Genomic DNA, 25,494 nt, shown 5'->3' with positions numbered 1-25,494 from the left:
ACGTAGAGGCGAATTGCTGATCCAAGACTGTCGCAGAGCTGAGAAAACTACTAGGATACAGGTATTGGTGTTTGGCGGTAGTAGTTGTAGTGGTGTAAGCGGATGGTAAGTCTTCGCGGCCCAATAAACGAGTGTAAGGGTGGGAAGGACAAGAAGGGCTTAGACCAAGGTCATTAACAAGATACCGCTCGCAAGGGCAGTCCGGAGTTGTATGGGAGGAGCGCCTTGAGGAGGAAGGAAGTCTCTACGAGGGGATCGAGCTGGTTTACAAGCACGAAAAGCGGGCGCGCTCGGTCCACATGGCCTTCACCCGAAGAGTGCTGGATCCTCTGGGCAGCAGTCGAGATGCACGATCGTCACAGGGGCACTCCAACTAGATTTGGCAAGCTGCCCGCGCTTGGAGCTCGAAAACGAGTTGCGTGCAGGCCTACGCCTGGTCTCAGTGGCCCCGACCCGTGCCAAACCACGCGCCGGCGGCCCTATGCCTGCAGCCTCGCAGTTATTTTGGGCGCCCCCATGCGCCGTCTACCGTTAGCTGTCTGAAGCTTGCAGGCAAAGTGTTCCTCTCTGTTTCGCATCCTCATCACACACAGAGGCACATCCTACCTGTTTGGGGCCGTGTGTTTGGGGCCTTCGAGAGCCGTGGTCTGCACGCTGGGCATGCAGTGGTGTAGTAATTTTGTAGTCATGGTAGGTTCTACCTCATTCCGCCGGTCGTGTCCATGGTCGCATGAGGTGGCATCGTCGCTCTTGGAAATTCGCCTGTAATGCACCGCTGCTGGTCGCCTTCTATTGCCAAGAGATCCTCCAGCTTCGCGTGGATTCCGGGCGTTCAGGGGTCGGCATCGCTCGCTGTTCTAAAGCCATGTCCGACCAATTATGGCACCACGCGCCTCATGCCGTCTCGTAATCCCCAGCGGCGGCCCCAGAGCCTCGCGGTAGAGGCTGTCTGTCACACTGTGCTATGGCTGGTAGCTGTCGTAAAAGAAAGCCATGTCGCCGTATCCCTATTCCCATGCCCTATCCGATGCTACGCCGAGTCGCTGCACCCTCTCCTCCCGCATCTCGTTGAGTCGCGAGCGCTAGGGAAATACCTGATGAAAAATACGAGGGCTGTGGATATGCCAGGCCGACCCGCTGCAAAAAGCACGAAACGGCGACGGCGGCCCCAACATGCATGGAGACTGACAGGAGGAAACCTGTGCCGCTTCCGCTCGTACCGGTAATGATGAATTTTTCCATGTTCCACAGCGTGGTGGACCGCCCGCTCGTCATAACGCATATAGCAACATCGACGTTGCAGCACGGGGGCCTGTCTTTGCCCTGATTCCCGAATAGATCTCGCCTACCCACATTGGCAGAGGCTGAGGGCGGCTCGCAATCGATAAAGTCGCTGCGCACCGGCGACCCGTAGTTTCGGATCCTGCTTTTCCTGCCCCGAGCGATGACAAGGCGCTGATCGCACTCGCTACGACGCTCATCAATCTTGTTTGCTGCCGGCCCAACGGTGGCAGATCGCCAGTGCGCTCAACCTGCATGCACAGCATTGTTGACTTGTTTACACCGATTCCAACGTGCAGCGTGTTCGGCCTTCCTTCTGGAATGGCCAGGATCTCGCCCTCGTATAGTATACATCTTACACGTCCGTGTCACTCATGAATCGCTGCTGTTGAGATGAGTGCGCTTGCCGTCAACCGCAATAGCGCCGCGGCATATGGTCTCTACGAATTTGGTCATGGACCCCTGAGCTACACTCTGAACTCTACAATATTCGACTCTCTAGTCTATATCACAGCCAGTCAAGGGTGGAAGAATGCGCCATGTGGCGGCCCTCAGGGGTGAATTGTTAGAGTTTGAGGCTAGGTAACCGTTTTCGCTCCCAGCTTCCAGTCCCGCACTGCAAATGCGCCACAGGGCTGAACGTCGGGTAAAGCTCAGAATGGGACGTCTTCGCCTAAGACCCAAGTGTGTGTGACATTGAATGTGATATGGGAATCGATAATGTGCATGAGAGTCATTCCTGCCGTACTTAGTGTTGGACCTGACTACATTAGGAAGTCAGGTCGCTTGAACGCTGAGTGATGACTGATCCCCATCGTCAAGCTGTTTCAAGCGCCTTTTGGGAAGATTTGTTGTGACTGTTCCAGTTTGATATAGTACCGGATATTCACTCCAGTCATCGCTCGCGTATGAATTAGGTAGTGGTGTTCATTCTCAGCACCCTGGTTTGAGTACCCAGGTCTGCTTAGTCATGGCTCTCTCATGTGAACCGCGGGACATTTGGTGACGCACGGATACCTGGATACGTGAGCGAACTCGCTGCAGGTACCGCTCACAAATTCACCCGCAACGTCGACCCAAGGCCCCGCGATCGCGACATTGCTACAGTCGCAAACAGCCTCGCTCTCACCCGAGCTTGTCACCGAGCCCGAACCAATGCAACAAGCGCCTGCGCCTGATATATTTCCCACCTTCCATGTGCGCGTATAACCGACCCGTGCTATCTACCGCCGCCCCTCCACCACCGCGGCAATCGCCTCCTCCACCATGGACAGGCCTCGGAAGCGTACGTGCTCGCCATGTAGTTGACAGAGTTATACTAATAATGCACAGGCGAATTGCGCGAACTGAATATCCGCGCCTGGGATGGCGAACAAGGTACTTGGTCTTAGAATAGGTGCACCTGCAGCCCGCGTGCTGACGATATGTCCAGACGTCTTCGCCGTGCAAGGCTCCCTCGACTCGTCCATGAAAAAGAACACGGCCTTTATCAAGCGCCTGCGAACCGCCGTAAACGCCGCCGCCCAAGCGCAGTTCCTCCAGGAAATCCGCGCACTGTCTCTCCACAAATACCTTTCCGAGATTATCTCAGCCTGCTACGAGGGCCTGTGCAGGCTCAAGACGCCCGGCGAGATTGCTGCCGGCGTGGAAATTGTCAGCGCTCTCCATCAACGCTTCGGCCCGACCGAGTTCACGGGATACATTGCCTGGTATATTGGGAGGGGCTTAGCGACGCCGGACAAGTCACACCTCAAGACGCTGGCCCCCGAAGTGCGCGAGCGCGAAGAGAAGGAGCGTCTGGCACGTCAGCGCGTCCTCCTACGAGTCGCTACCGAACTTTGGCTCGTGGGTGTTCTGCGCAGTCTGGATGACGTAGCTCGACCTGAAGAGGCGAGCAAGACCAAGGACAATGGCAAGCTCGTCGAGGGCGCCGCAAAGGCAAAGTCCCGCGCGGAGAGCGCCGACGCTGAGCCCTTTCCTCTCGAGGTGCTGAAGGACATGCTGGGTCACGACCGCGAACATGTCAACCTGCCCCTTGTCGTCATCTTCGTCAAAGCCTTCGCCTGGGATATCCTGGGGTCCAAGCCTTCTTCAGCAGATGGCCGTAAAACAGTCAATGAGGACGGCACTACAACAGCAGAGAAGAATGGAGAGACTTCCGGCGCCGAAGACGAGGACCACGACCCGCCCATCATCTCTCCCGACTTGCAGCAGCGGTTCAGGAACATCCTTACCCGGTACTTCGAAGACGTCAAGACGCACCTCCTCCGCGACCAGAAACACATCCTCAGCCAGGGTCGGAAGAATGCCGAAGCATACGTCAAGTCGGGCGAGGTCTTCGAGGACCGTCAGAACAACTACGAGAAGCAGATGAAGTCCCAAGAGCGCTTGGTGACAAATGCACAGGTCCTGGCCGACGCGTTGGGTGTAGAAATGCCAGACTTAAAAGAGAAGGACAACTCCGCAAACACTGGTGATGGTGCTATTGGCCTGATCAAGGCGGGCGAATATCTGCGCGGCCAAAGCGACGGCGCTGGCATCTGGGAAGACGAGGATGAGCGCCGTTTCTACGAGAACCTAATCGACCTGAAGGACCGCGTCCCAGGTATTTTGCTAGAGGAAGTCAAGAAGAAGAAGGCAGATGGTGATGACCAGGTGGGGAAGAAAATCGAGGCGAAGGCCGAGCCCATCGAAAAGGAAACAGCAGAGACTGTCACTGACGCAAAACCGACTGACGGGGACGACCAATCTACTGCTATCGCGAACAAGTCCGTCGGAGCACAGGTCGACGCTCTTTTGGCGCGCCTGCCGGAACTCGCCACCAAGGACGCCGTCGATCAGACTGCCATGGATTTTTGCTTCCTGAACTCCAAGGCTTCGCGCAACCGTCTGATTAAGGCTGTGCAGGAGATTCCCAAGGGCCGATCCGATTTGCTCCCCCTGTACTCTAGGCTCATTGCAACCCTCGGGAAGTACATGCCAGATGTGGCCCAGGGACTGGTATCCTACCTGGACGAGGAGTTCAGAAGCTTGCAGCGTCGAAAGTCCAAAGACTTTCTCGGACAGGTGCGAACGCAGAATGTACGCTACCTTGCAGAGTTGACCAAGTTCGGCGTCGTCCCTGAGCACGTCATCTTTCACTGTCTCAAAGTCAGCCTAGACGACTTCTCGCGGATGAACATTGAGATCATCTGCAACCTCTTGGAAAACTGCGGACGCTATCTGCTTCGCAATCCCGAGACGTCTCCTCGTATGCATTCCTTCCTCGAAACTCTCCAGCGAAAGAAGGGCGCTCAGGTCATTGGCCAACAAGAGCGCATGTTGATCGAGAACGCTGTCTACTATGTGAATCCACCAGAACGCGCTGCAATCGAACAGAAAGAGCGGACACCAATTGAGCTCTTCCTACGCAAGATCATGTACCAGGACCTGACTCGTCGCACGCTGGACAAAACCATCAAGCAGGTACGCAAGATGCACTGGGAGGAAGAGGAAGTAGTAAATCTTCTCCACAAGGTCTTTGCAAAACCGGGGAAGATCAAGTACAGCAACATCCACTTGCTAGCCGTCATGCTCGGAACAATCCACCGGTTTCATCAAGACTTCGCTATCTCCGTCATTGACGACCTTCTCGAGTCCATCACATTCGGGCTAGAGTTGAATGACTTCAAGTTCAACCAACGCCGGATTTCTGAAGTCAAGTATCTCGGTGAACTTTACATCTACCGATTGGTTGACTCACCTCTTGTTTTCGACACTCTATACAAGCTCCTGAACTATGGATGGGAGGGCGGCTATGCACGACCTGGGGGGTACAACCCCCTGGATCAGCCGGACGACTACTTCCGCATTCGTCTCGTCTGCAACCTACTCGAAACCTGCGGCATGTACTACGATAAGGGTGCAGCGAAGAAGAAGCTTGACTTCTTCCTCACGTATCTGCAGTACTATGTCTGCATAAAGGAGGCACTGCCAATGGACGTGGAGTTCATCGTGCAAGACGCATTCAATCTCGTCAGACCGCAGTGGAAGATCATCACCAACCCAGAGGAAGCTTCACGTGCCTTTGCAGAGGCCGTCAAGCAGAACTACCAAACATCGTCAGCCGACAAGCCTGTTGAGCCCGACGAAGACGACCTCTCTGCATCGGACGACGAGATGGATGGCCCCGAAGACGAGGACGTCGTCCTACCTGATGGAGAAGGAGATAAATCATCTGGCGAAGAAGACGATGACTCTGAAGATGATGAGCCTGTGAAGCAGACATCTTCGGATGAAGAGGAAGAACAAATTGTGGTAACACGGCAAGAAGACGAACGCGATCCAGAAGCCGATGCTGAGTTCGATCGCGAGCTTGCTAAGCTCATGTCGGAGAGTGCAGAATCGCGTAAGCATGACCGAAAGCCTGTGTTCGACGTACCGCTACCCATGCGCCGTGCTCGAGAGGCTCCGGTCAATGCTGAAGACGTCGGAAACGAAGTGCCCATTCCGGAGGCTCCAGTTCCTTCGCAGACGATGAAATTCTCCCTGCTCAGCAAGCGTGGCAACAGAACGCAGACCCGATCTATTGACCTCCCTTCAGATTCGACCTTTGCTGTCGCCATGCGTAACAAACAGCAAGCAGACACAGAGGAACGACAGCGAATCAAGAGCCTCGTCCTGAACTACAACGAAGCTCGCGACGATGCTGACGACACGACTGGTGATGCGCCTTTTCATTACACCCTTCAACCTAATACCAACAGAACACGTATTGACTCCCCTCAAGGTCTGGACAAGACTCCGAACCCGTATGCGCAGCCGCGCCTCGACAAAGCTGGTGCGAATCGCAGCAATCAGCGTGCAAGGAAGCTACAGCTGTCAGATGTCAATTGGTATGACTCCCAATCCTCTCTTCGGCAGAGTCGCCCTGGGACTAGTGCAACGTCTGCTTCAACGCCTAGGCCGCTTCCGGTGTTCGCATCGAAGCGTTGAGACGAAGTGCGAGTCCAGGCTTCTCAAGCTTTCAAGTGCTTGCAGTCAACATTGATCTTTGGCGTTACTTTCGAAGCGCTTTTCACCATCACGAGGCTAACCGCGAGGCCCTGTGTGGGCGACTGATTGTTTAGGACATGATTTCTGTCTCCGATGCTGCAGCTAGCATCCACTATGAACGCCGCAAAAGCTCCCTATGCTTACCATTGCCATTCCTGCAGAGCATGCCATTCGCGGTATGTATCACCAAAGGATAAGCAACCGTTCCGGTATCGAGACTCCGTGCTCCAAGCGAAGAGAGAGCTTTCGCCAGTGAGAAACATCCTACTTTGCGCAAGAGCGTCCCCAAGGCAGGTGAGTATGCTACGCAGACGCATGGATATTGCGACATGGCGTTTGCGACAAGCGACGCTTGAGCCGGAGGATGAGCGATGATGGATTTGCGTCTACCAACGCGTTATCAAACGACATGCGCCGTCTCACGGACGCCATATGAAGGGGAAGGAACGCGATGGCTCTGGGTAGCAGACGTGAGCGTATTACTGGCAGTGTATTGCTTCCCAAAACAACGTTCATCTTTAGAAATTGAAACTGTCGTTACCTCCGATCTGTACTTGCTCCATTGAGGTTTGCGGCCTGGCATTCCATCTGCACATTCATCTCCGCTTGCCTGCATTGACTGGGCAGTGTGCCGGATTGCCGCGTGCATGCAGCCAGATAGCGAGATAACCGTGAACAAGTGACGACGTCCAAGGCCTAGGCACGCGCTACCAGGGCGGCGCGCTCGCGCTAGTGAAGCGCGTACCTTGCAGAAACATGTACGTCACGAGAAAACAGAAAGTCAAAACCGCGCGCATGCCCCAATTAAATCCCCATCCCAGGTCGTTCGACCTGAATCATATTCCCGACGTGACAACACCTTAGAACGGCTTTTATAGCAAGACTAATGTCTAATATGCTGTCCCTCGCGCTCGCGTTCGCAGGCTCAGCCTCGGCTCTGACCTTGCCGACATTCCTCCAAAGCCAGGGTCAAGCTCAGTCACCACTCCAGCCTCTGGACCACTCGCAGAACTACAAGTTTGATCCCCTGCTGCATCTCCCAGGTATCTCGCCATACTTTGACGCAGTCGGTTTGTACCATCCTCTCCATGTCATCACGGGAATAGCACATACTAACTCCATCCAGGCTTTGGTCTCGAGCACAAACCCCCCGTCGGCTGCAATGTCACGGCCGCATCGTACATCATCCGCCACGGCGCCATCTACTCCAACGACGACGAATACGAAGAATACATCAAGCCCTTCCTGTGGAAGCTCGAGACACACCGCAATGGATGGACCGGCCCACTGTCCTTTATGGAAAAGTGGCAGTCCCCAATCTTGGAAGATAGATTAGAGGAACTGACACCCTCCGGCGCCGTGGATGCGGAAGCAGTAGGCAAGCACCTCCTGCAACGCTACCACCACCTCGTGCCCGACACAACCCGCATCCTCGCCGACAAAAAGAGCAGGACCTACGACACAGCCGCCAACTTCGTCAAAGCCTTCCCCCAAGCCTCCGACATCGACATAGTCCGCATAACCGAGAACACAAACGGCAGCATGGAATCCCTCATCCCCCACAAATCCTGCAAGAACTTCTCCAAGAAACCCGGGTCCAAGCAACAAAAGAAAGTCATCGACCTCTACGGCGCCTCCGTCGCCCACCGCCTCTCCCCCTACACACCTTTCAAGCTCACCCCCAGCGATGTCGTCGGCTTCCAAATGCTGTGCGGCTACGAATCCGCCATTAAGGGCGAGCGCAGCCCCATCTGCGCGCTGTTTACAGACTCGGAGTGGATGGCGTATGAGTACGCGTGGGATCTGAAATACGCGTACATGGTCGGTCCGCTGAACCCGCTGAGTCCTTATCTCGGTTTCCCGTGGTTGCAGGCACAGTCTGAGCTTTTTGCGCATATCGAAAAGCATGATACGCCTGGTGACGGCTGGCCGGATAAACAGCGTTTCTTCCTTGGTTTCACGCACAGGGAAGTCCCGCCTTTTATCGCTACCGCACTTGGTCTTTTCAACTCGTCTTCCGACGCTGCGGAACAGTTCCCTACTGACCACATTAACTGGACGCGCGCGTGGAAGATGAGCGATCTCATTCCTTTCCTGGGGCATGTTGGCATGGAGAAGATGGTTTGTGAGAGGGGTGGTGTGCATGGCGATGAGCCGGGCACGTATGTTAGGTTCATTGCGAATTCGGCGCCGAGACCCATTCCGGATTGCCAGGATGGGCCGGGCGCGAGTTGCGAGTTTAAGTCGTTCAAGAAGCTTATTGGGAAGGGGGCCAAGGCGCATAAGGACTTTCATAAGGTTTGTGATGTGAAGGATTGTAAGGATGCTAGTTGTATGGAGGGAGAGGAGTAGGAGGGTAGTGGTGAGGTGGAGTGTTTTGTAGTTGTATATAACTAGCGAATGCATTACAGAACAAAACGCACCCCCTCCCCAACACCAAGATTGAAGCCTCGCGCAGAACACTCTTGCATGTAGCGATGGTTAAGCAAGTTTTTGTGTACAGTCATCATCTCATGTATCCTCTAGCTGGTCAGTCGCACATGCCCAACGCACTACACGACAAATTCACGCAGACAAGAAACCATGCAAGTTCTCGTCCAAAGTTACAGCTACGCTATGCTACTTATACATATACACCAACAAATGCAAAAATGCCATGATGCCGCTCGAAAATCGATATAACCTTCCCCATATGCAAGGAGACGACACATGTAGCTTAAACATGGCCAAGACCCTTCCTCCCGCTCTCATGCCCTTGCCCGAAATGCTTTCCTTCCTATGTGTGTTTGTGTGCCCATTCACCGAAACGCTTCCCTTTCATGTGTGTATCTGTACAATAGCGACATGTTTGTTTCCTGAAATGTAATGTACAGCTCGAGTGCCATGTTCCGTAAACGATCGTAGTCGGTCGTATAGCTGCAATGTACGTAGAGGGAGACGCTCGAAGCGATCTTTTGAGGACGTTCGCGCTCGTGGTGACTCGTCAATCGTGATCGTGATCGTGATCGTGATCATACTCGCTGTCGTGAGAGGGCGTCTCGGGTCAACAATCGCTGTTGAGCTTGTGCTTCGGCCAGTCATAACCGGTTTGATCCCATAACTGCTGTGCGTTAGTTGTGTGCTTGTATGATAAGCAAGGCAGGGACATGTACTGTATAGTTAGGGTTCTGGTAAGCTTTCGGATGCTTCTTGATGTATTCTGTAGTCTCGAAGCCCGGGGGATCGCACGTAACCATCTCCTCGCCTTTCTTCTGATACCACCGCACGTAGTCGAATCGCATGGTGGCGGGAAAGACCAGGTTCTTCCAGTCGATCCAGGTCCAGGAGTTACTGATGCCAAGGTTGAGAATGAGTGACAGGGGTTCTTCTGCGATTTGTCGGGCTTGGATGTTGCCGTTGGGTCCTACAGAACGGCCGTCCATGATGAACATGGTCTGGTCACCAACCTTCCAGGAGATGTATGCGTCCTTGCCTTCTCCGGGAACATATTCGAAAGAGTACCGCTGATACTGCTTGTTGTCGAACCAGTCCCTGTTTAGTATTGTGCTGGCAGAGATGGCCTCTTGGAAGGCACCGCCGGCGTAGGTGTTGAGCCCACTGTAACGAAGGTCTGGGAACGCCGTGAAGTTGTAATTCGGATGGTACCAGATGTCGAAGGGGGCAACCTGGAAGCTCTGTGTTGCTATTGGCAGACCTGCTGGACCTGGGTATCCTGATGTGGCACCCACCTCGATGACGTCAATTTCTGGTGCTCCCCTTCCTCTACCTGGCGATGGGTGGTCTTCACCCGGGCAGGTGCATGAGTTGAGTCGTTGTCCAGGTAGGTGAGATAAGCCGTCAGGACTAGACTGATTAGGCGTGATACCAGCATCGCAGGCTTGGTAGGTGTAGGGCCACAGCCCGTCGGTTGTACTGAGATAGCCTGGCCGGCCGAGATTGCCCATTGTCCAGGCGCCAGGCCAGAGTCCCTGTACACCGGCTGGTCCTGGTAGCGATACTGAAACTTCGAAGATACCGCCCTTGAAGCACAGCTGGTTCCAACTGTTCAGCATACCGGATCGGAACTTGAGACCATGGTTGAAGAATTCTTCCAGGCGCAGCTGAAGCGTGCCATCTTTGGTAGTGACAGCATCGGGATCATACCATTCAACGTCCTGAGTCGCGCCATACCAGACGTTGGGTGCAAAGAAGTAAGGGTCGTCTCCTTCATAGAACGTGCGGCCATTGTCATTAAACTCATCGCTGAAGACGAGCACATACTCATCGCCAAACTCTCCGGCCCTTGTCTTGACAGAATCAGGTGTGTCGGGGTCGATCAAGCCTGTCCGTATGTTCTCCAGGAGTGGATACCTTTTGTTGTTGACTATAGCCCAGATCTGAGGCCTCCAGGGATTGGGAAACATGCTCAGCGGCATACCGTAGGCTGAGTTATAGTCGATGACGCCTACCGCAGAGAGTACTGGAAGGCCGATGAAAATGAATAACAGTCCTGATATCATGAAGGCTAGGCCAATAGTGGAGACGATGCTGTCTCTTGTAAAGTGATCGCGTATCCTCGGTTTGAACTTGATGTCATCGTCGTCGCGAGGCATGTGCATTTCATCGTCCGCTTCCTCTAAGTCGCAAACCAGTGGCCAGGACAGTATTCCTTTCTCCTCGTACGGCGCCGTTAATCTGTCGTCGATAAAAGACACATTCTTCTTGTCATCGTACAGCTCAATGACGCTATCGTTGAGGCCCGTCACAGACGCATTGGGGGTAAGGAACGGGTTGATTGGTGGTATTCCAGGCGGCGGAGTGGTTGTGCGCGAGCGGGCAGTCAGTCTGGCATAAGACTGCTGTTCTGATAAGGAGGTCCTCCGACTGCGGCTATGGCTACTGGCGGAATCTGAGAAAGGGTTGAAGTAGCGAGTATAGTCGGTTCCCAAGTCCTGTAATGTGAGTGGGGTGCCCGGAGAGCGGGCTCCATGACCTGTCAAGTCTGTTGTACTCCTCGCTTTTGGTGTCCTCAAGTGAGGCCGGGGCGGAATGCGCAAGTGAAGACGGCCTGTCGTGGTGCGCGGCCGATGCTTGGTCGACTGGGTATCATCGCTCGACTGCGGCTCGTGCCCGTCTGAGCTTCCATCGCTCGCTGATCTGGAGTTTGCGAGCGGCGAAGGGACGATGGGCGCAAAGGGCAACGGCGAGGATTCGCGCTCTGCCGTTGGTGGGATGCCGAAGTCGAAGCCATGATCAGAAGCTGGGCTCTGACTGCCGCTCGGCTGGCCAATCAGCGGCTCTTCGGCTGCCCCTGCTGGCTCGGATGCTCCTTCTGTGCTGGTGTCGCGGGGAGACGCAGCTTCCCTCTCGACAGTTGAACTCGACGACGACGATCGCCTGAGCTGCTCGTCTTGCTTTTGAGGTGATTCCGAGTACTCGGACGACGTGGACGAGGCGACTCTTCGTATGGACGCCATGGCGATTAGCGACCGATTGGCGTTCGCGCCGGCGTTTTGCCCCACAGCGCGCGCTATGTCGTGCAGCTCACGCCAATTGTGATGCTGTGTGTAGTAGCTTTGTCGACAGAATGCTCAGATATATCTTGAGTTTGAAAAGAGACAGTGGGAGGTAGCGGGAGACGAGGGTCTGCGAACGTGTTGTGCCTGACGTCGCGAGGCAAGGTGCTGGTCGGAGAGCTTTGACGCGGTGGGACGTGGGAGGGTCGGGGTGGATATGGCACCTGTATGTGAGCAACACAGAAAGCGGGGAGGCTCGCAGAAGACAAGAGCTGCGTATGCGAGTGAATAAACTTCCAAAAGGCGCGTAGTAGCGACAGTGAGTAGCGATGTTGGCCTGGCAAGCGCGGTGATTGTTTGAGCGGGAGAACTGGTCTGATAGTAGCATTGATGGTGAAGGCGAGTTGCCCACGACGCGGCCAATCACAGCTTCCCAATCAGGGTTCACCAAACAACAGGAGCGGTTCCGGAGGTGGGCAGGAGCGGTTGCCTGCACCTGTGCCTGTGCTGCGTCGCGCTTCGGACTCTCCTCATGCTTTCACCACAGCCGAACGGTTACTGGCACAACACGACTCGACAGGTACCCTCACCACAGTGGCCGGAGTCGTCTCCCGTCTTCATGATGTATGTGATGTTGTCGCCTCGCAGGCCGCACCTTCTTCCGATTGCTCGAACCGTGGAAAGCACGATGGACTCAACGACGCACGCGCTTACCTCATGATGGCCCTGATCCACTGTCTCCCATGCAGACAGCATCGGCGAGACCAATGGACGTTACACAACAACAGCGTGCTGGAACATGTAGCACGAGGATACCTTTACGTGTCAATTCCCATGAGTCGCGGGTATGTCAAGTCCATATCTAGCACGACGCTTCCCTAACCTCTCACAAAGGCGTTCTTTCTATCGTGAACAATATCGGCACGTCCGTCCCAACCCTCACATCGTTGGCTTTGACGTGGTTGCTCGTACTGAGCTGACCGCCGTTCATCTCCGTAGGCCACTCCTTGACATCCCATTCCAGACCTTCGGTAGAGATGATCGCCGGTCCATATATAGGAAGAAACCCTACGTTCTCGGTAAAGACGCCATCTTCTTGTAGCCCTCTCAGCAGAGTCTCCTTGCTCCGAAGGATGAAGCTCAGGCTGCACTCCGAGAACAGCCATAGGCGAAGGTCGGCATGTCGATTCTCTTCTCTGTATATCTCGTTCAGGAGCCCAAGGCCCTGATCAACCCTCCCACCGAGGGTACCAAGGACAATCACATCCCGAACCATTGAGGAAGTAAGACGCGACGAGATTTTCTTCATGCATTTCCCAAAGTCTGTGCTGTATTGGTCACCATCTCGTAGCACGGGAACACCTCGTGCTTCGTAGTAGTCACGCACATCATCGCGTAACGAGTCCAAGTCTCCATGGATCATATCGGGTAGCTACGCCTGTCAGCGACCTGTGTTGACGCTATATATCACATACTTACTCACGTATTGTTCGCGTTGCGCTATCAAGTCACCTTTCAGCATGTCGTAAAGTCTATTCGCCCCGCCATCGGCACATATGCGGTACCCAGTGTGCTTCCAAAGCCGTGAAAAGGCAGTGAAGTGGGCTATTGGTTGATTCAAAATGAGAAGATCGGGAGGATTTGGTGTCTTCTCCGGATGGGCGCTTTCCGCAAGAAACTTCGCAGGGTACAGTTCGCTGTCTTCACGTTGCGCCATATTTCTAACTTTCTCTAGGGCATCCAAAAATGAATGTGGTGATATAGATAATGATGCAGTCAATGCGACTGTCGAAAATGGTTCAGATCGAGAATTCCGGATGACGTGCGCGATGAAGCGGCAAGTGCGATGCAGATATGGCGAACGCACTAAGCCATAGAAGGACTAGCTCATGCCTCCCGCGTCCCGAGGTCTCTTTCCCCACGGACCACTGATACGCAGATATGCATGCCTACCACGGTTTCAACCTTTATTTATAACACTTCGCATGTACAGTGCTTTCCTCATGATGTATGAGGTTCCCCTCTCGGCTCCTCGATGCTCGCTTTCGGGTTTATCAATTGATACGTGATAGCAACTACGGCCCACGAAGATTTCTGGATGGTTTGATGAGGCTTCCAAACAGAAGACCTTAGCACAACGCACGTATTTCAAGCTCTCTCGTTTGATTGTAACTCAAGTTGAAGTTGATGGCCCTAGCGAAGCAGCTCTCAAACACAAGCTCTGCTTACGCACAACGGCCCCACGTTAGTCAACTTCGGCCTATGTTTCGGACCTGCGTTAGATTGTCGTTCGTGATGGTTGTTACTATCAACACATCTATATCCGTAACTATACTTCATGGTCGTATACTGGCCTTGGATAGATTGTCGGATGTCGATCGTTCCGTATCTATCTATCTTTACGCGTAGCAACGCTGACGATGCGTTGCTAAAGATGGAGCGAGGGAGAGGCACTGGCCACCAAAGCCGCGGATGCGAAGGGGTTGATGTGCGATTCTGGGAATGCTTTGTTTCAAGGAAGGGTCTATACCTAAGTACAAGACCGCAGTCTGAGTCAAAGGCGCACTCTATTCTTTCTAAGTACAAGTCAGTCGGACATGCGCTTGAGCTCGTGACCTCCCGTAGGCACCACGCGAATCAATTTCGTGAGCCATTACGAGCTCTCACGTCGATGTAGAACTCAATCAGATACGATCGTGAGGCTAACAATTGAGAGAATGTATGGACAAGTTGTTGCCCGATGGCTCTTGCCTGCCTGGCGAGGGAGGCTTCCAAGGTTAAGGCCATAGATGGCAGTGGACCGTGCGCTGTTCGGAAATGACGTTTGGCGCAACGCCCACCAACCTCTCGGCCGCCGCCATCATCTGTGGGATGAAGCACCCACGTCCCGTATAACACACACATCGTCGCCGATATCGCCCTCCCATTCAGGAGCATAGCTTGTGGAAGCTTTCGACACTAAGCATCGTCAGCCCGCCATGGCCCCGCTCCTCCACCTGGGCAGCTGCGGAACAGGGGTCCCACTGTCTAACTTCACCACCAGACGCCACTCCCCAGAGTCCGTCCACATCATCGGCATGAATCTACAACAATAGCCTTGTGCCAGGCACTACAGCGCCTCATCACCGGTGACCCGGCCCCGGTCTGGAACCACCCTCTGGGTGCAGACCACATCAAGACCGCGTGGTATCTGGATGAGCATGTCATTGACGAAATCCTTGATACCCTACCGAAATTATCCAATGGTATACAGAAACTTCTTCTGTTGACGCCTAGAGCTCGTCTCTGCGAACCAAATCTACTTGGAACCTTAAGACGTCAAGTCGCACTTGCATGTCGCTCGAACTGAGGTACGCAACCAGCCAAGCAATGGCACTGGTGAGGCTTCAGCCACACCACGATTCGTGTGCGACCTGTCATCATGGACATACCGAATTCCATCAGCGCGGGTCCTGTCAGCGCGCAGGACACCCCTTGTCAGCATCCACGCGCTCAGGCGCCTTCTACCATGAACGTGCATTCAGCATACGGGCGTGGTGGCGTACCATGCTAACTATCCCCAGCAGCGGCATTTCGTCAGCTCATACACGATGCCTTGACTTGGCTTCCAGCCCTGCGAAGGCGCCTCATCGGTGCTAGGACATTACCTTGCTATGTAGGACCGTACACGGAAGGCATGTATCTCGGCCCTAAACTTAGCATCATGCAAGCTTGATGCCGTATATGATCAGCCGTTGGACGGAACTGTCGGTTCTGGTCAAGCTCAAGTCTGCTCATAATAGACGAGTATATCACAGCTCAATCCCTAACACTTCGAGCAAGCACACGCTTTGGTCCAGAGAAGCTCGACATTATCTGATGCAACGGTCCTTGCCCGACTGCAGTTGACTCTCAAGACACGGTGGTTCTACAGCCAGCTTGGCACAACACGCATTGATTCATATCTCTTGTCAAGCCATACATCCGATCGCAATGGATGAGACGACCTGCCATACTCCACGAGACTTGTTGGATCACTTTACTACGCAAGCAGTTCAACACAACCCATATGCTAGAATGCCATCGAAAAGAGCAATCGCGTGCGTGACATGCGCTAAGGCAAAGACCAAGTGTAACAAAGCTGTATGTACCTAGGCACATCTTGTATAGTCCAAGTTCCTGCGCTGATACTACATAGCTACCTTCATGCTCTCGGTGCATCACCAAGGGTATCGTATGCGAACCAAGATCCACTCGCCGTACTTCAGATAGCAACCACCAATCAAGCGTCAAGAAGCCATCTAGACCACCGAAAAGGCATTTCTCGGCCGGTGTCATATCACGCCTCGATTCATATATTCCCTCGACGAGCTCGCATTCTCAAGAATCTCGAGGCTCATACGCCGCGACATACATTGATACTGAAGCCACCGCGAAAGCCAGCCGTCAAAACCCAGGGCTCTCTGGCTATCCAATGCTCACTCCGCTTTCACCAAGAGATTCGCAAACCATCAACGGCAGTTACGCTTATATAGATACTTCTGAACAGGATCCGGATTTCTTCGCCCAGTCTGTGGGTGCGAACAGCTATTTTAACCTGGGCACTATGTCACCGCAGACACCAAGCCCGATACATCCTTATCAGCCCGTATCCGTGGTGCACGAGACAGATCTCTGCTTGTATCCACGATTATGGTCCGACGAAGTATTGACGCCCATCGAATGTGGGTTCGACTTCAATGTCAATGATGTTCTACCACAAACTTGGGCTACTCCACACGTCACAACCGACATTCCAATCGCGCAGACACCATGGTGTTTGTCTGATTTCTTAGGCGCATCCCAACAAACCCCAAACGAGCCAGTATCACACGCTACCGGAATCGCTTCCCCATTCCAGTACCAGTTCAGAGATACATCAAGTCCATATCATACTGACTGGACTTTCTACGAACATACTATCCCCGGCCTGGACGTTGCCACTTCGGCAACGTCCATCCATGACTTCAATTTTGCAATAAGTCGTCCGCCAATCTGGGAAGCTTCTTTGATATCGTAGTGGTGCTGGCGATTCTTGGCTGAGCCCGCTTGACAACGCGCATCTAAGGTGCATTGGCAACTGTTATGTAGACTACGAAATGCATGGCGCTCCCATTAACAAGACTCGACATTTCCAACCAAATCTTTCTCTTCGTGCTATGCGGCTCTCAAAGATCTTTGCACTTCAAGCGTTGGATGACTCCCGAAGCCTACGAACAAGGTTTCCATACTAAAGTCCGCCTATCCCACGTCTGACCAACGTCTCTATTGATAATACGGCTATGAGATGCAGAGACGGTACATTGGAACTCTGTTCGAAAATTCCGCATCCGTCAAAAGGCGTGCTGCTGCAGTCTCCTCGGGGTTCCTGCATATGCACTGCTCCAAGCAAGATAGCCAATCCGCCGCGCTCCGACGTGTAGTCGCCTACTCCTGCCGTTTGAGCGGCTCAAACGGCTAAAGTCGTCCCTTGCATAGTATTGGTTCTTACACCTTCGCTCACTACCGCCTCAGTGAGCCAAAGCAAACTTGTGCCTTATAGCAAGCCTACTATGACAACGCTACTGCCCACTATTCCCACGTGAAATCGTACTGCCTCCGCCACCCTGGTCTTATCAGAACCAAGGCATGTCTAGTATGATCTTCAACCTTGCAGCCGAGGTCACACGAGCGTTGATCATATGACAACGACCGAGTGTTGTAGTCATGGTGTTCGTTTTCGTCGGAGTTCACAGCCTTCTTGCCACCCTGCATTTGTGGCGAGAACACCCCACTGTCATCCTTCCATTGCTTACTCGCATAACTCACCGATAGGTGGCAGATGTTCCGTCAAAACCCTCAAGGCAAGGTACCACAGCGCGCATGCGTCTTCAAGCATACACACCTCATGGCTATCATGCATTGTGCCTGGACCTGGCGCTCGATTCGCACGTGTGAAGAAGACCAGCGTTAAGGAAACAGGGTACATGATGCTGCGTTGCATCCAGAAAGATACTGTATGAGTGAGTAGGCCCTGCATCCATTGGACGACGCAGGGGACGGGTCTGGAGCAGTGATTCAGGATTTCGCGCGCTTTCAGCGGTGGCTTATCGGCTACTTCGAATACCTACACTGCGAACCTTGCTCTAGCAGCGGATGGGTCGTATGGTAATTCTCTGCATATTATAACATCTATGAAGAGTTGTGAGATGGTGGGTTGGATGCGCATCTCCTACAGCTGATTTCTTTCGTAATCTCAGAACAGTGTCGGCCCGCTGCGGAAACATGATCTCTACACATCGACGGACCGTTCCATCACTCGCGCGTGACGGCACGCCCTTTGCGAGAAAACAGCGACCATGGCGCCACAGCGCTTGTCAGACGCATGCACGGCTCACCCATGGAGGGCGCATGTGGTTAGCTCGGCAGATCCTGCGACCGAAGCCCACCTCTAGCGGGCTGTACCGACGCGAACGTAGCGGCCTGCGGCATCGTATCTAGGTCTTCTTCGAACGTCAATTCTACGAGTCTCACACCACCAAATTGACCTACAGTCAGCCTATTGAATGTTTCAAGAAAAAGGCGCCGCGCCCACCTGGTAGCTTGCTGCTTATCGATAGCGTCAAATCCAATCGCAGGTACCGTGATCCTTCATCGTTCGTGTCATCATCGTGTGGGATCAGGCGTGTTGCCTGGATGCAGGAACGATGATCACTCGAAGGCTTGGCAAAATGGGACTCAGGTTTCCCATGGTGTCTTCCTGATCCAAAACCTGGCGTATAGCATATGCTACCGGAGTACTGGGTTCTGCAACCACCAGCCCGGTAGTGGTTGGTCGTATTCGAGGCCTTCCGGGACACACACCCGTTCCTCCGATGACCATGTACCGCAGAATCTACGGCGCAAGCACTACCGGAGCGCATGAAGGTTAGATTACACGGGGAATACCCTTGCTTTTTATCGATTTACAGGTCTCGGATGACCAACACCACCTACATCCGTCTTGTGGCGTGCTTCCCTGGTCATGATTATCCCGACAATGTCTACAGTTTCTTACTGTTCCGATGCTTGTTCGTCTATTTTATTGGCTGATGCTATGCCCAAATGCACTCCTGCCGTTGCCTAGTTTCGCTGGCCTTCTCGGTTACGACACGGACACTGAGTTCGCAGCTGGGAGACCTCCAGTCGAAGTGCATGGCCATTCTTTGTCCATATCAGCTTTCAGCATGTCACTCTATCGAAAGCCAAGTTATCGTCTCCACCATTTCGTCAGCCAATAGAGCCTCGCATCCATCCATCCAGAGCCAGTGAACCAGCCACATGGGAGACTAGGATGATATGCCCAGGCCGAGAATCCACCGCCATGGAACGGACCCCACTTGCAGCGAGTATGATGAGGGTGGGCGTATCATGTGAGACATGAGTCTGGTAAGAGTTCAGTCTATCCCCAAGCGCAATCGGGCCGAACCATGGAATACGGTAACGAGTATCCAGACTGGACAGTGTGGACGCTCTTCCCGTGCACGCCTCGTACTTCATCGTGATCGAGCCACGATAACAGGAAAGGTACCGAGCCTATCAAATGGCGCGCAAAATGTACTCTTCGATCGAGTGACCCGCGAAGGATGCTTTGATAGCAGATATCGATAAATTCCAGCAGCAAAACAAGGGCCTGGATGACATGACCGCGTTGACCGGTAAGGCTGACCTTACCAAAGACTCCTTCTGCGAACATGGCAAGGGTAAAGCTTCACCCGAGTAGTGAGGATGGATTGCAAACGAAGGTTGGTCAGCTCCTTCCCGGCCGTCTTTCCCTGCTAGGACACACATCGCAAGGTGCCACTTGTCTTCTCAACACCAACCCGTCTTGAAGATCTCAATCCTTCCCGTGTCGTCCCGACCCTTCCTTCCCGCCGCAAGCGCTCCCCGAGTACAGTTTTTCCACTCAGCACTAGCTCGAACAAGGTGACCGGCATATTTCCACTATTGAAAAGCGACGTTGGTGTGAAAGGATGCCACCCGGTCCACCATAGACGCGTATCCCGCCTGCCATGCTGACGCCGTGGGCTTGGTTCTGGGACCTACTCCACACTCCTTCGCGTCGAAAAGCGAATACGGTATTCAGCCGGTCGAGAAGGTTCCGAGGGACGGTTCAGATACCACGTTGTTATCACCACCCGGCTCTGGAAGTGGTGGCGAGACCGAATTCCGCCATGGTCTGAAAGCGACGCGTGGATGTGCCAGCCGACCTCGGAACGAAGAAAGGTGTGTGAGGGTCTGGGCAATGCATAGCGGTCCCTAGTGTTCAACCCAGCCGTCGGCGTGCGCGTAAAGCCTTTCCTCCTCGGAAGATGGCGGAGTAGTGCTCCTTCTGATCGAGCTACGGGAACGTAGTCAGGTGACTGGGACGTCTTCGGTGAACATCATATCCCCAATCAGTATAGCCATTAGCCACGACGGCCTTCGCGTGCGAATCAAAGTAACTTTGCGTCGTCTCTTCTCATTCTCGGTTACTTACCGCGCACGTGGCACGTATACGCTCCACATGTGGTTGAAGAACGTGTTCCTCGTCTCCTAGCATAGGAAACAAGGTGTTGAGATTATCGACCTCTCGCCTCAAAGCGTCGTCACTCATATCTCGCAGTGGAGTGACATACAAACACTCTGCGCGCCGAGCCAGAATAACCTGAGCATGATTTTCCTGTCCTATTGTCAGCATCTGATTGCCCTGAACAGTGGCTAGAATCGCAAGCTACTCCTGACAGCACCCCCCTCAGATACAAGTAACCTTTCAAACATACCTCAAGAACCATCTCACAAACCTCCACATAAGCCTCCGCCTCCCAAAAGCTAAACCCAACAACAACATCCACTCCCCTCCCCTTCTCCCCACCACCCCACTCTTCAAACCTCAGTCTTCCATGCTCAAGATCCGATCGCACCTTCCACCTTTTCGACACCTGCAGCGGTGTAAAGTTCTGCAACATGTTATACAATAGAGAAAGCGAAAGGAACGGCTGCGCGCCATCATGCACGATACAGATCTTCCTCAGTCGCTTAATGTCTCTTTCCCACATGATACGCCAGAGGATCTGCACGATGAGTTCGCGGCCGGGTCCGCCGATGCCTTTTTCGGTGTGCTCGGGGCGGTACCGGATGTAGAGTTCTTCCAGGGAGGTGAGGCCGGCGCGGGCGAAGTTGAAGGGTTTAATGCGGCGGCGGTTTATGTCTGGGGTGTAGAGTGAGGTGAGATCTGATGGGAGTTTTATCTGGAGTTTTGTGATGCTGGACATGGATGTTGGGGGGAGTAGACTGGTTCTTCGGATTAGGTCGTCTGATGACGACCATGGAAGCGTGAAGATCGTTGCGGTCCACGCAAGGGCGTGGTATTCTTCATTCAGTTGGCGACATGTTGATGATAGTGATAATGGAGAATGCTGTAGCGGAGGAGATGCAGTACCCGGGTCCCGGGTGAGGATATAGTCTATTATTTGGTTCTTCAATTCACCCGGTAGAAGGAGGAGCGGGGATTGCTGTGCCATTGTCATTGAGGTAAGACATTTGGATCGTTGTGTATGTGCAGATACGCGTAGAAGAACGCGCGCTAATGCTTTCTGTGATGGCGAATATGATGAATTTGTTGTTCATCGTCGCTGTTGCGGAACGCGTGTCATGCTGTGTGGGGCTCATTCCGAAGCTTAGTCAGGGGCAATTCGATGCTGTCATCGCTTCTGCGCATGCTCCTGCTAGATACTCTGCACTTGCCTTGCGACTGTTCTTGTTCACTCTACAGGCGCTGGTGCAGCCGTGATCTTACCAATTCTTTCAGCGCTATCGACATTTCCTACGCGAATTACAGTATAGTGCCAAGCCTTTGTGCATCGCCGTCACGCGTACGCGACGCGTTGTTAACATGCTGCTTTTTCCGCCTGCAGCTTCTCGTCATGAACTTCATAAGCTACAGCACAAAGTGTCGTATCGCTACGAAGACATACCTTGCGCAGTTCAAACAAGCTTTGCGCGCAACGGCATGGCTGCCGCCAACGCTTTCACCTAAACCCAGGCACCCAGGATAGCACGTCCGATCTCGTTCGACCCGGCATGTTATACCTCGTTACCCGGACTGAAACATATCCAGTACGAGCTGTACCACCCATAGCCACTAAATGAGCACTCTAGAGACGCCGCCTACCCCGCTTGGGCTTGGGTCGATATAGCCCATCCGGCAATCTGGAGTTCATCTAAAAACTACCACATCGGGACCACGTACTATCGGCAGCAACCGAACCGATACCATTGGCACCAGGCAGCTGCACCATCAGCAAGAAGGATTTGTGCATGTATTAGCATGGTCAGGAGGACTCTGGTCTTGAGCATTGTGCTCCCAGCAGAGCCTTCGTCAAAGTAGGATCGGTGATGGTCGGGCTCAGCCTGAGCGGTGGTATAAGACCGGCTGAGATGGCTAAGTTTCAGCAAAGTTGTTAATCGAAAAGCAGCAGCAGTCATGAAGTCCTTCGTCCTTGCATGGCTAGCAACGGCCCTTGCGCAGCAGGCTAGCGCCCATTGTTTGTACTTCCATCTTTGTCCTCAGAACTAGTTGCTAACGAGCCTTTTAGATGTATTCAACCGCCTCATAGTGAACAACACCATCTCTCGAGAATTCCAATACGTCCGCGACGTCTCTGGCAACGCGGGTACCTACGATGACCTCTGGCTCAAGACCTTCCCCATCTACGGGCCCGAAAACGCAAACGTCACATGCGGCCGCGGCTCCTTCCCCGTTCACAACGCCGATACTATAGAGACAGCGACCATTGTTGCTGGGAGCGATGTTGGACTCATGGTGTCTGGGCCTTACTACGAAGGTGATGTCCAAGGATACATCTTCCACGAAGGGCCTGGACAGGTGTTTCTCTCCAAGCTACCGGATGGAACAAAGAGTCTGATGGAATACGACGGGAAGGGAGATTTCTTCAAGATCGCATACGCAGGACCGGCGGACAAGACGACGTGGTCGACTATGGATACACTCGCTATCAACTTCACGATTCCCACTGCCACGCCCTCCGGCAAATACCTCTTGCGCATCGAGCACTTCATGCCGTCTATGACTCTTGGACAGAGTCAATGGTTCGTAAACTGTGCGCATGTAGAGATCGTGGAAGGCGGCAATGGAAGTCCAGGGCCGATGGTCAGGTTCCCGAATGCATACGCTGAGGATGACCCAAGTATCTGGTTTCCTACGCCGAACGACCTGAGCTTGTACAAGGAACCGAAGCCGGCAGTGTGGAAGGACTGAACAATGGTCGGATGGAGACAAAATGCAAGAGACTGATGGCGCTCCAACTATAATGAGAGAGATACATTGCCACAAGTGAATACATGCAGAATCACATCAGTCCATGATCTACCCTGGACCCGAATTCGGTACCATATCTTGTTTCCGCGACTACGCCCTGTTTACATCCATCTTTCCCTTCATCAGCCTGAGCGCCCACACTCCGTCAACCGCAATGATCGTGAAGAATGAGAAAACCAGGCTTCCACCAAATACCAAGCTGTGGTATGTCCAAGCATCTCCAGCATTCAGGTCAACCACTTGACATGCAATCGCCCACGGTAAGACGTAGAGAATGTTCGATGCGAGAGATTGGTAGAGATACCAAGCTGGGCGTGTTGATACCAAAATCGCAGCTAGTTGTGTCGACACACCATACATGATGTAGCACCAATCGATGGTGCGCCACATGCGTGCGGTTATACGTGAGACCTCGTCAGAGCCTGAGAGGTATCGTGCAAAAGGCTCGGCACCAGCGAAGGACATGATGAGACAGAGTGGGATCTCCACCATCAAGACAATCATGACGGAGTAAACTGCCCAGCGTACAACGCTCCACAATTGTCGGTGTGTAATTTGGAGCTTCGCAGCCTGTGAAATGCTCACGATGGTCGCCCGCAATGCTCCCCATGAGTGCCCCACGAAGGTCAGAGTGGTCGCTTCGAGCGCCATGACAGGTACCATTATCAACCCCCATCGGATGGTTGAGAAGACACCCCAAGCAGTTGCGTAGTCGCTACCTAGTCCGACGATGCCGTGGACTAACCAAAGGTATAGTGCGTTGCGGATGGCAGATTCTGACAAGAAGATCGCACCTGGCCTGGCGAGTGTGACGAGAGCTGGTACGGATGGGGCGGTACCGCGGCTGGATATGTCGCTATGGACCGGCGACTTGGAGCTGACACTCGTTGTGTAAACAAAGTACGCCAGTCCAGCAAAAGCGGAAGTAAGGTTGCAAGCCAGTGAGATACCAGCCTGCATGTTCACTGTGGGCGTGATGCTTCCAACATGGAATTTAGATATAATGATCAAGTCGAGAACGATGTTGACAGCGAACTTGACGGAACTGATAATGAGCGGGACATCAGGCTTATCCAGCGGGCGAGTTGACGTTGAGATCGCATACTCCACTGCCGAACTGAATGCAGAGAACGCAGAGATGCGAATGTATGTGACGCTCACATCTCTCACCTCAACAGGAACAAAGCCTTGCGCGAAAGTAGAAGCGCCTGCGACAAAGCCGAAGCTCATGATAAGCCCGAGGAGTGATTGGAAGAGGATCAGAGTGTGAGTGAGCTGCAAGCGCTCGCGGAAGCCACGACTGGACTTGTCGCCGATGACGAGGTAGGAAGCGCGCGGAAGACCTTCGTTCAAGACTTCTGCGACAACACCGATGTATGTGTACGTGTCTGTTGTGACTACCATGGATGAATCGATGTTCGCAACCCATAGCTTCGACAAGGTGCTATAGAGAGCTGGCAAGATGAAGGCGCAGATGTTGAACAGTAGTGCTCCAATGTATCTGTATACAGTCAGTGCGTCTTTCGTAACATCTGCGCAATATAAGCATACGTATCGCGATGTAGTGACGGCTTTAGATCGACGACCGCCTGCTTCTTCCACGATAAGCGCTCGTGATCTTGTGCTCCATCGAACGCTTCGTAGCGCTCATCTACCGCAGAGCCGGTAGGCGAGCTGGTTGCGACTATGTTACTGTTCTTGGAGGGGATCATCTGGTATCGATGTCGGGGACGTGATCGTGGTCTGAATTGTAAAGAGTGAATGAGAGCAGGCATGTTATCTTATAACGCGTGTGGGGTAAAGGCCAAACCAAGCAAGCGCGATGACAAACGACCAGCCGCACGCACATGCACGACGCCGTGCACTGCATGTTCAATGAGTACAGTCAATGGATGATGGGATGTGAAGGTCAAGGGAAAGCTGTGCGGAACGCATAGTGGGGAACAGCAGGGCTTTGCCGCGGGCCGTAATCCTTAACGAGGTACAGGATATTCCGCGGAAGTACAAGCCATAATGTGATGGCGTGTTTGATTGGACAGGTTGAAAGCAAGTTGCGACAGACGCTGTGAGAAGGGTATGCATCGGCTCGCTTCGAGAGAGACATCAACGCTAACCTTGCTCATAGATAAGGATACATGCGCCCAAGACTAATAGCTAAGTGATATTGAAGATGAAGAGAACTTACACTTGTACACTTTGTCTTGGGCAAAAATTTTCGTCGGTCTCAGCAGAGTACGAAATACTCGCTAAGCAATGTTTCCTTCCCAAATGAGAAGCCAGTGTTATTTTCCACGTCCGCTGCTGCAAGGTGTTGGTCGACATTATCGA

The 25,494-nt window shown here is 53.3% G+C and overlaps 6 protein-coding genes across 6 annotated transcripts; 3 read left to right on the top strand and 3 right to left on the bottom strand.

The window, feature by feature from the left end:
- Positions 1-2,547: 2,547 nt before the first annotated feature.
- On the top strand, positions 2,548-6,255 carry J4E92_010663 (uncharacterized protein; the record flags this gene model as incomplete). Its single annotated transcript, XM_051501999.1, has 3 exons — positions 2,548-2,566; positions 2,614-2,658; positions 2,714-6,255. 3 exons carry the CDS (start codon positions 2,548-2,550, stop codon positions 6,253-6,255), a joined length of 3,606 nt encoding a protein of 1,201 aa, XP_051347803.1.
- Positions 6,256-7,210: 955 nt separating this feature from the next.
- Positions 7,211-8,667, top strand: J4E92_010662 (uncharacterized protein; the record flags this gene model as incomplete). Its single annotated transcript, XM_051501998.1, has 2 exons — positions 7,211-7,385; positions 7,442-8,667. 2 exons carry the CDS (start codon positions 7,211-7,213, stop codon positions 8,665-8,667), a joined length of 1,401 nt encoding a protein of 466 aa, XP_051347802.1.
- Positions 8,668-9,425: 758 nt separating this feature from the next.
- On the bottom strand, positions 9,426-11,771 carry J4E92_010661 (uncharacterized protein; the record flags this gene model as incomplete). Its single annotated transcript, XM_051501997.1, has 1 exon — positions 9,426-11,771. One exon carries the CDS (start codon positions 11,769-11,771, stop codon positions 9,426-9,428), a length of 2,346 nt encoding a protein of 781 aa, XP_051347801.1.
- A 925-nt stretch (positions 11,772-12,696) lies between these two features.
- On the bottom strand, positions 12,697-13,233 carry J4E92_010660 (uncharacterized protein; the record flags this gene model as incomplete). Its single annotated transcript, XM_051501996.1, has 1 exon — positions 12,697-13,233. The coding sequence occupies one exon, from the start codon at positions 13,231-13,233 to the stop codon at positions 12,697-12,699; it is 537 nt and encodes a 178-aa protein (XP_051347800.1).
- A 9,078-nt stretch (positions 13,234-22,311) lies between these two features.
- J4E92_010659 (uncharacterized protein) lies at positions 22,312-23,106 on the top strand (the record flags this gene model as incomplete). The annotated part of the gene is made up of 2 exons (XM_051501995.1): positions 22,312-22,372; positions 22,424-23,106. The coding sequence occupies 2 exons, from the start codon at positions 22,312-22,314 to the stop codon at positions 23,104-23,106; spliced, it is 744 nt and encodes a 247-aa protein (XP_051347799.1).
- A 150-nt stretch (positions 23,107-23,256) lies between these two features.
- Positions 23,257-24,878, bottom strand: J4E92_010658 (uncharacterized protein; the record flags this gene model as incomplete). The annotated part of the gene is made up of 2 exons (XM_051501994.1): positions 23,257-24,667; positions 24,718-24,878. The coding sequence occupies 2 exons, from the start codon at positions 24,876-24,878 to the stop codon at positions 23,257-23,259; spliced, it is 1,572 nt and encodes a 523-aa protein (XP_051347798.1).
- Positions 24,879-25,494: the final 616 nt, after the last annotated feature.

This window comes from Alternaria infectoria (genome assembly GCF_024043175.1).
Source record: "Alternaria infectoria strain BMP 0036 chromosome Unknown scaffold_40, whole genome shotgun sequence".
Taxonomy (NCBI): Eukaryota; Fungi; Ascomycota; class Dothideomycetes; order Pleosporales; family Pleosporaceae; genus Alternaria; species Alternaria infectoria.
Note: the sequence above shows the minus strand (reverse complement) of the source record. Positions and strands in the feature narration are given on the sequence as shown.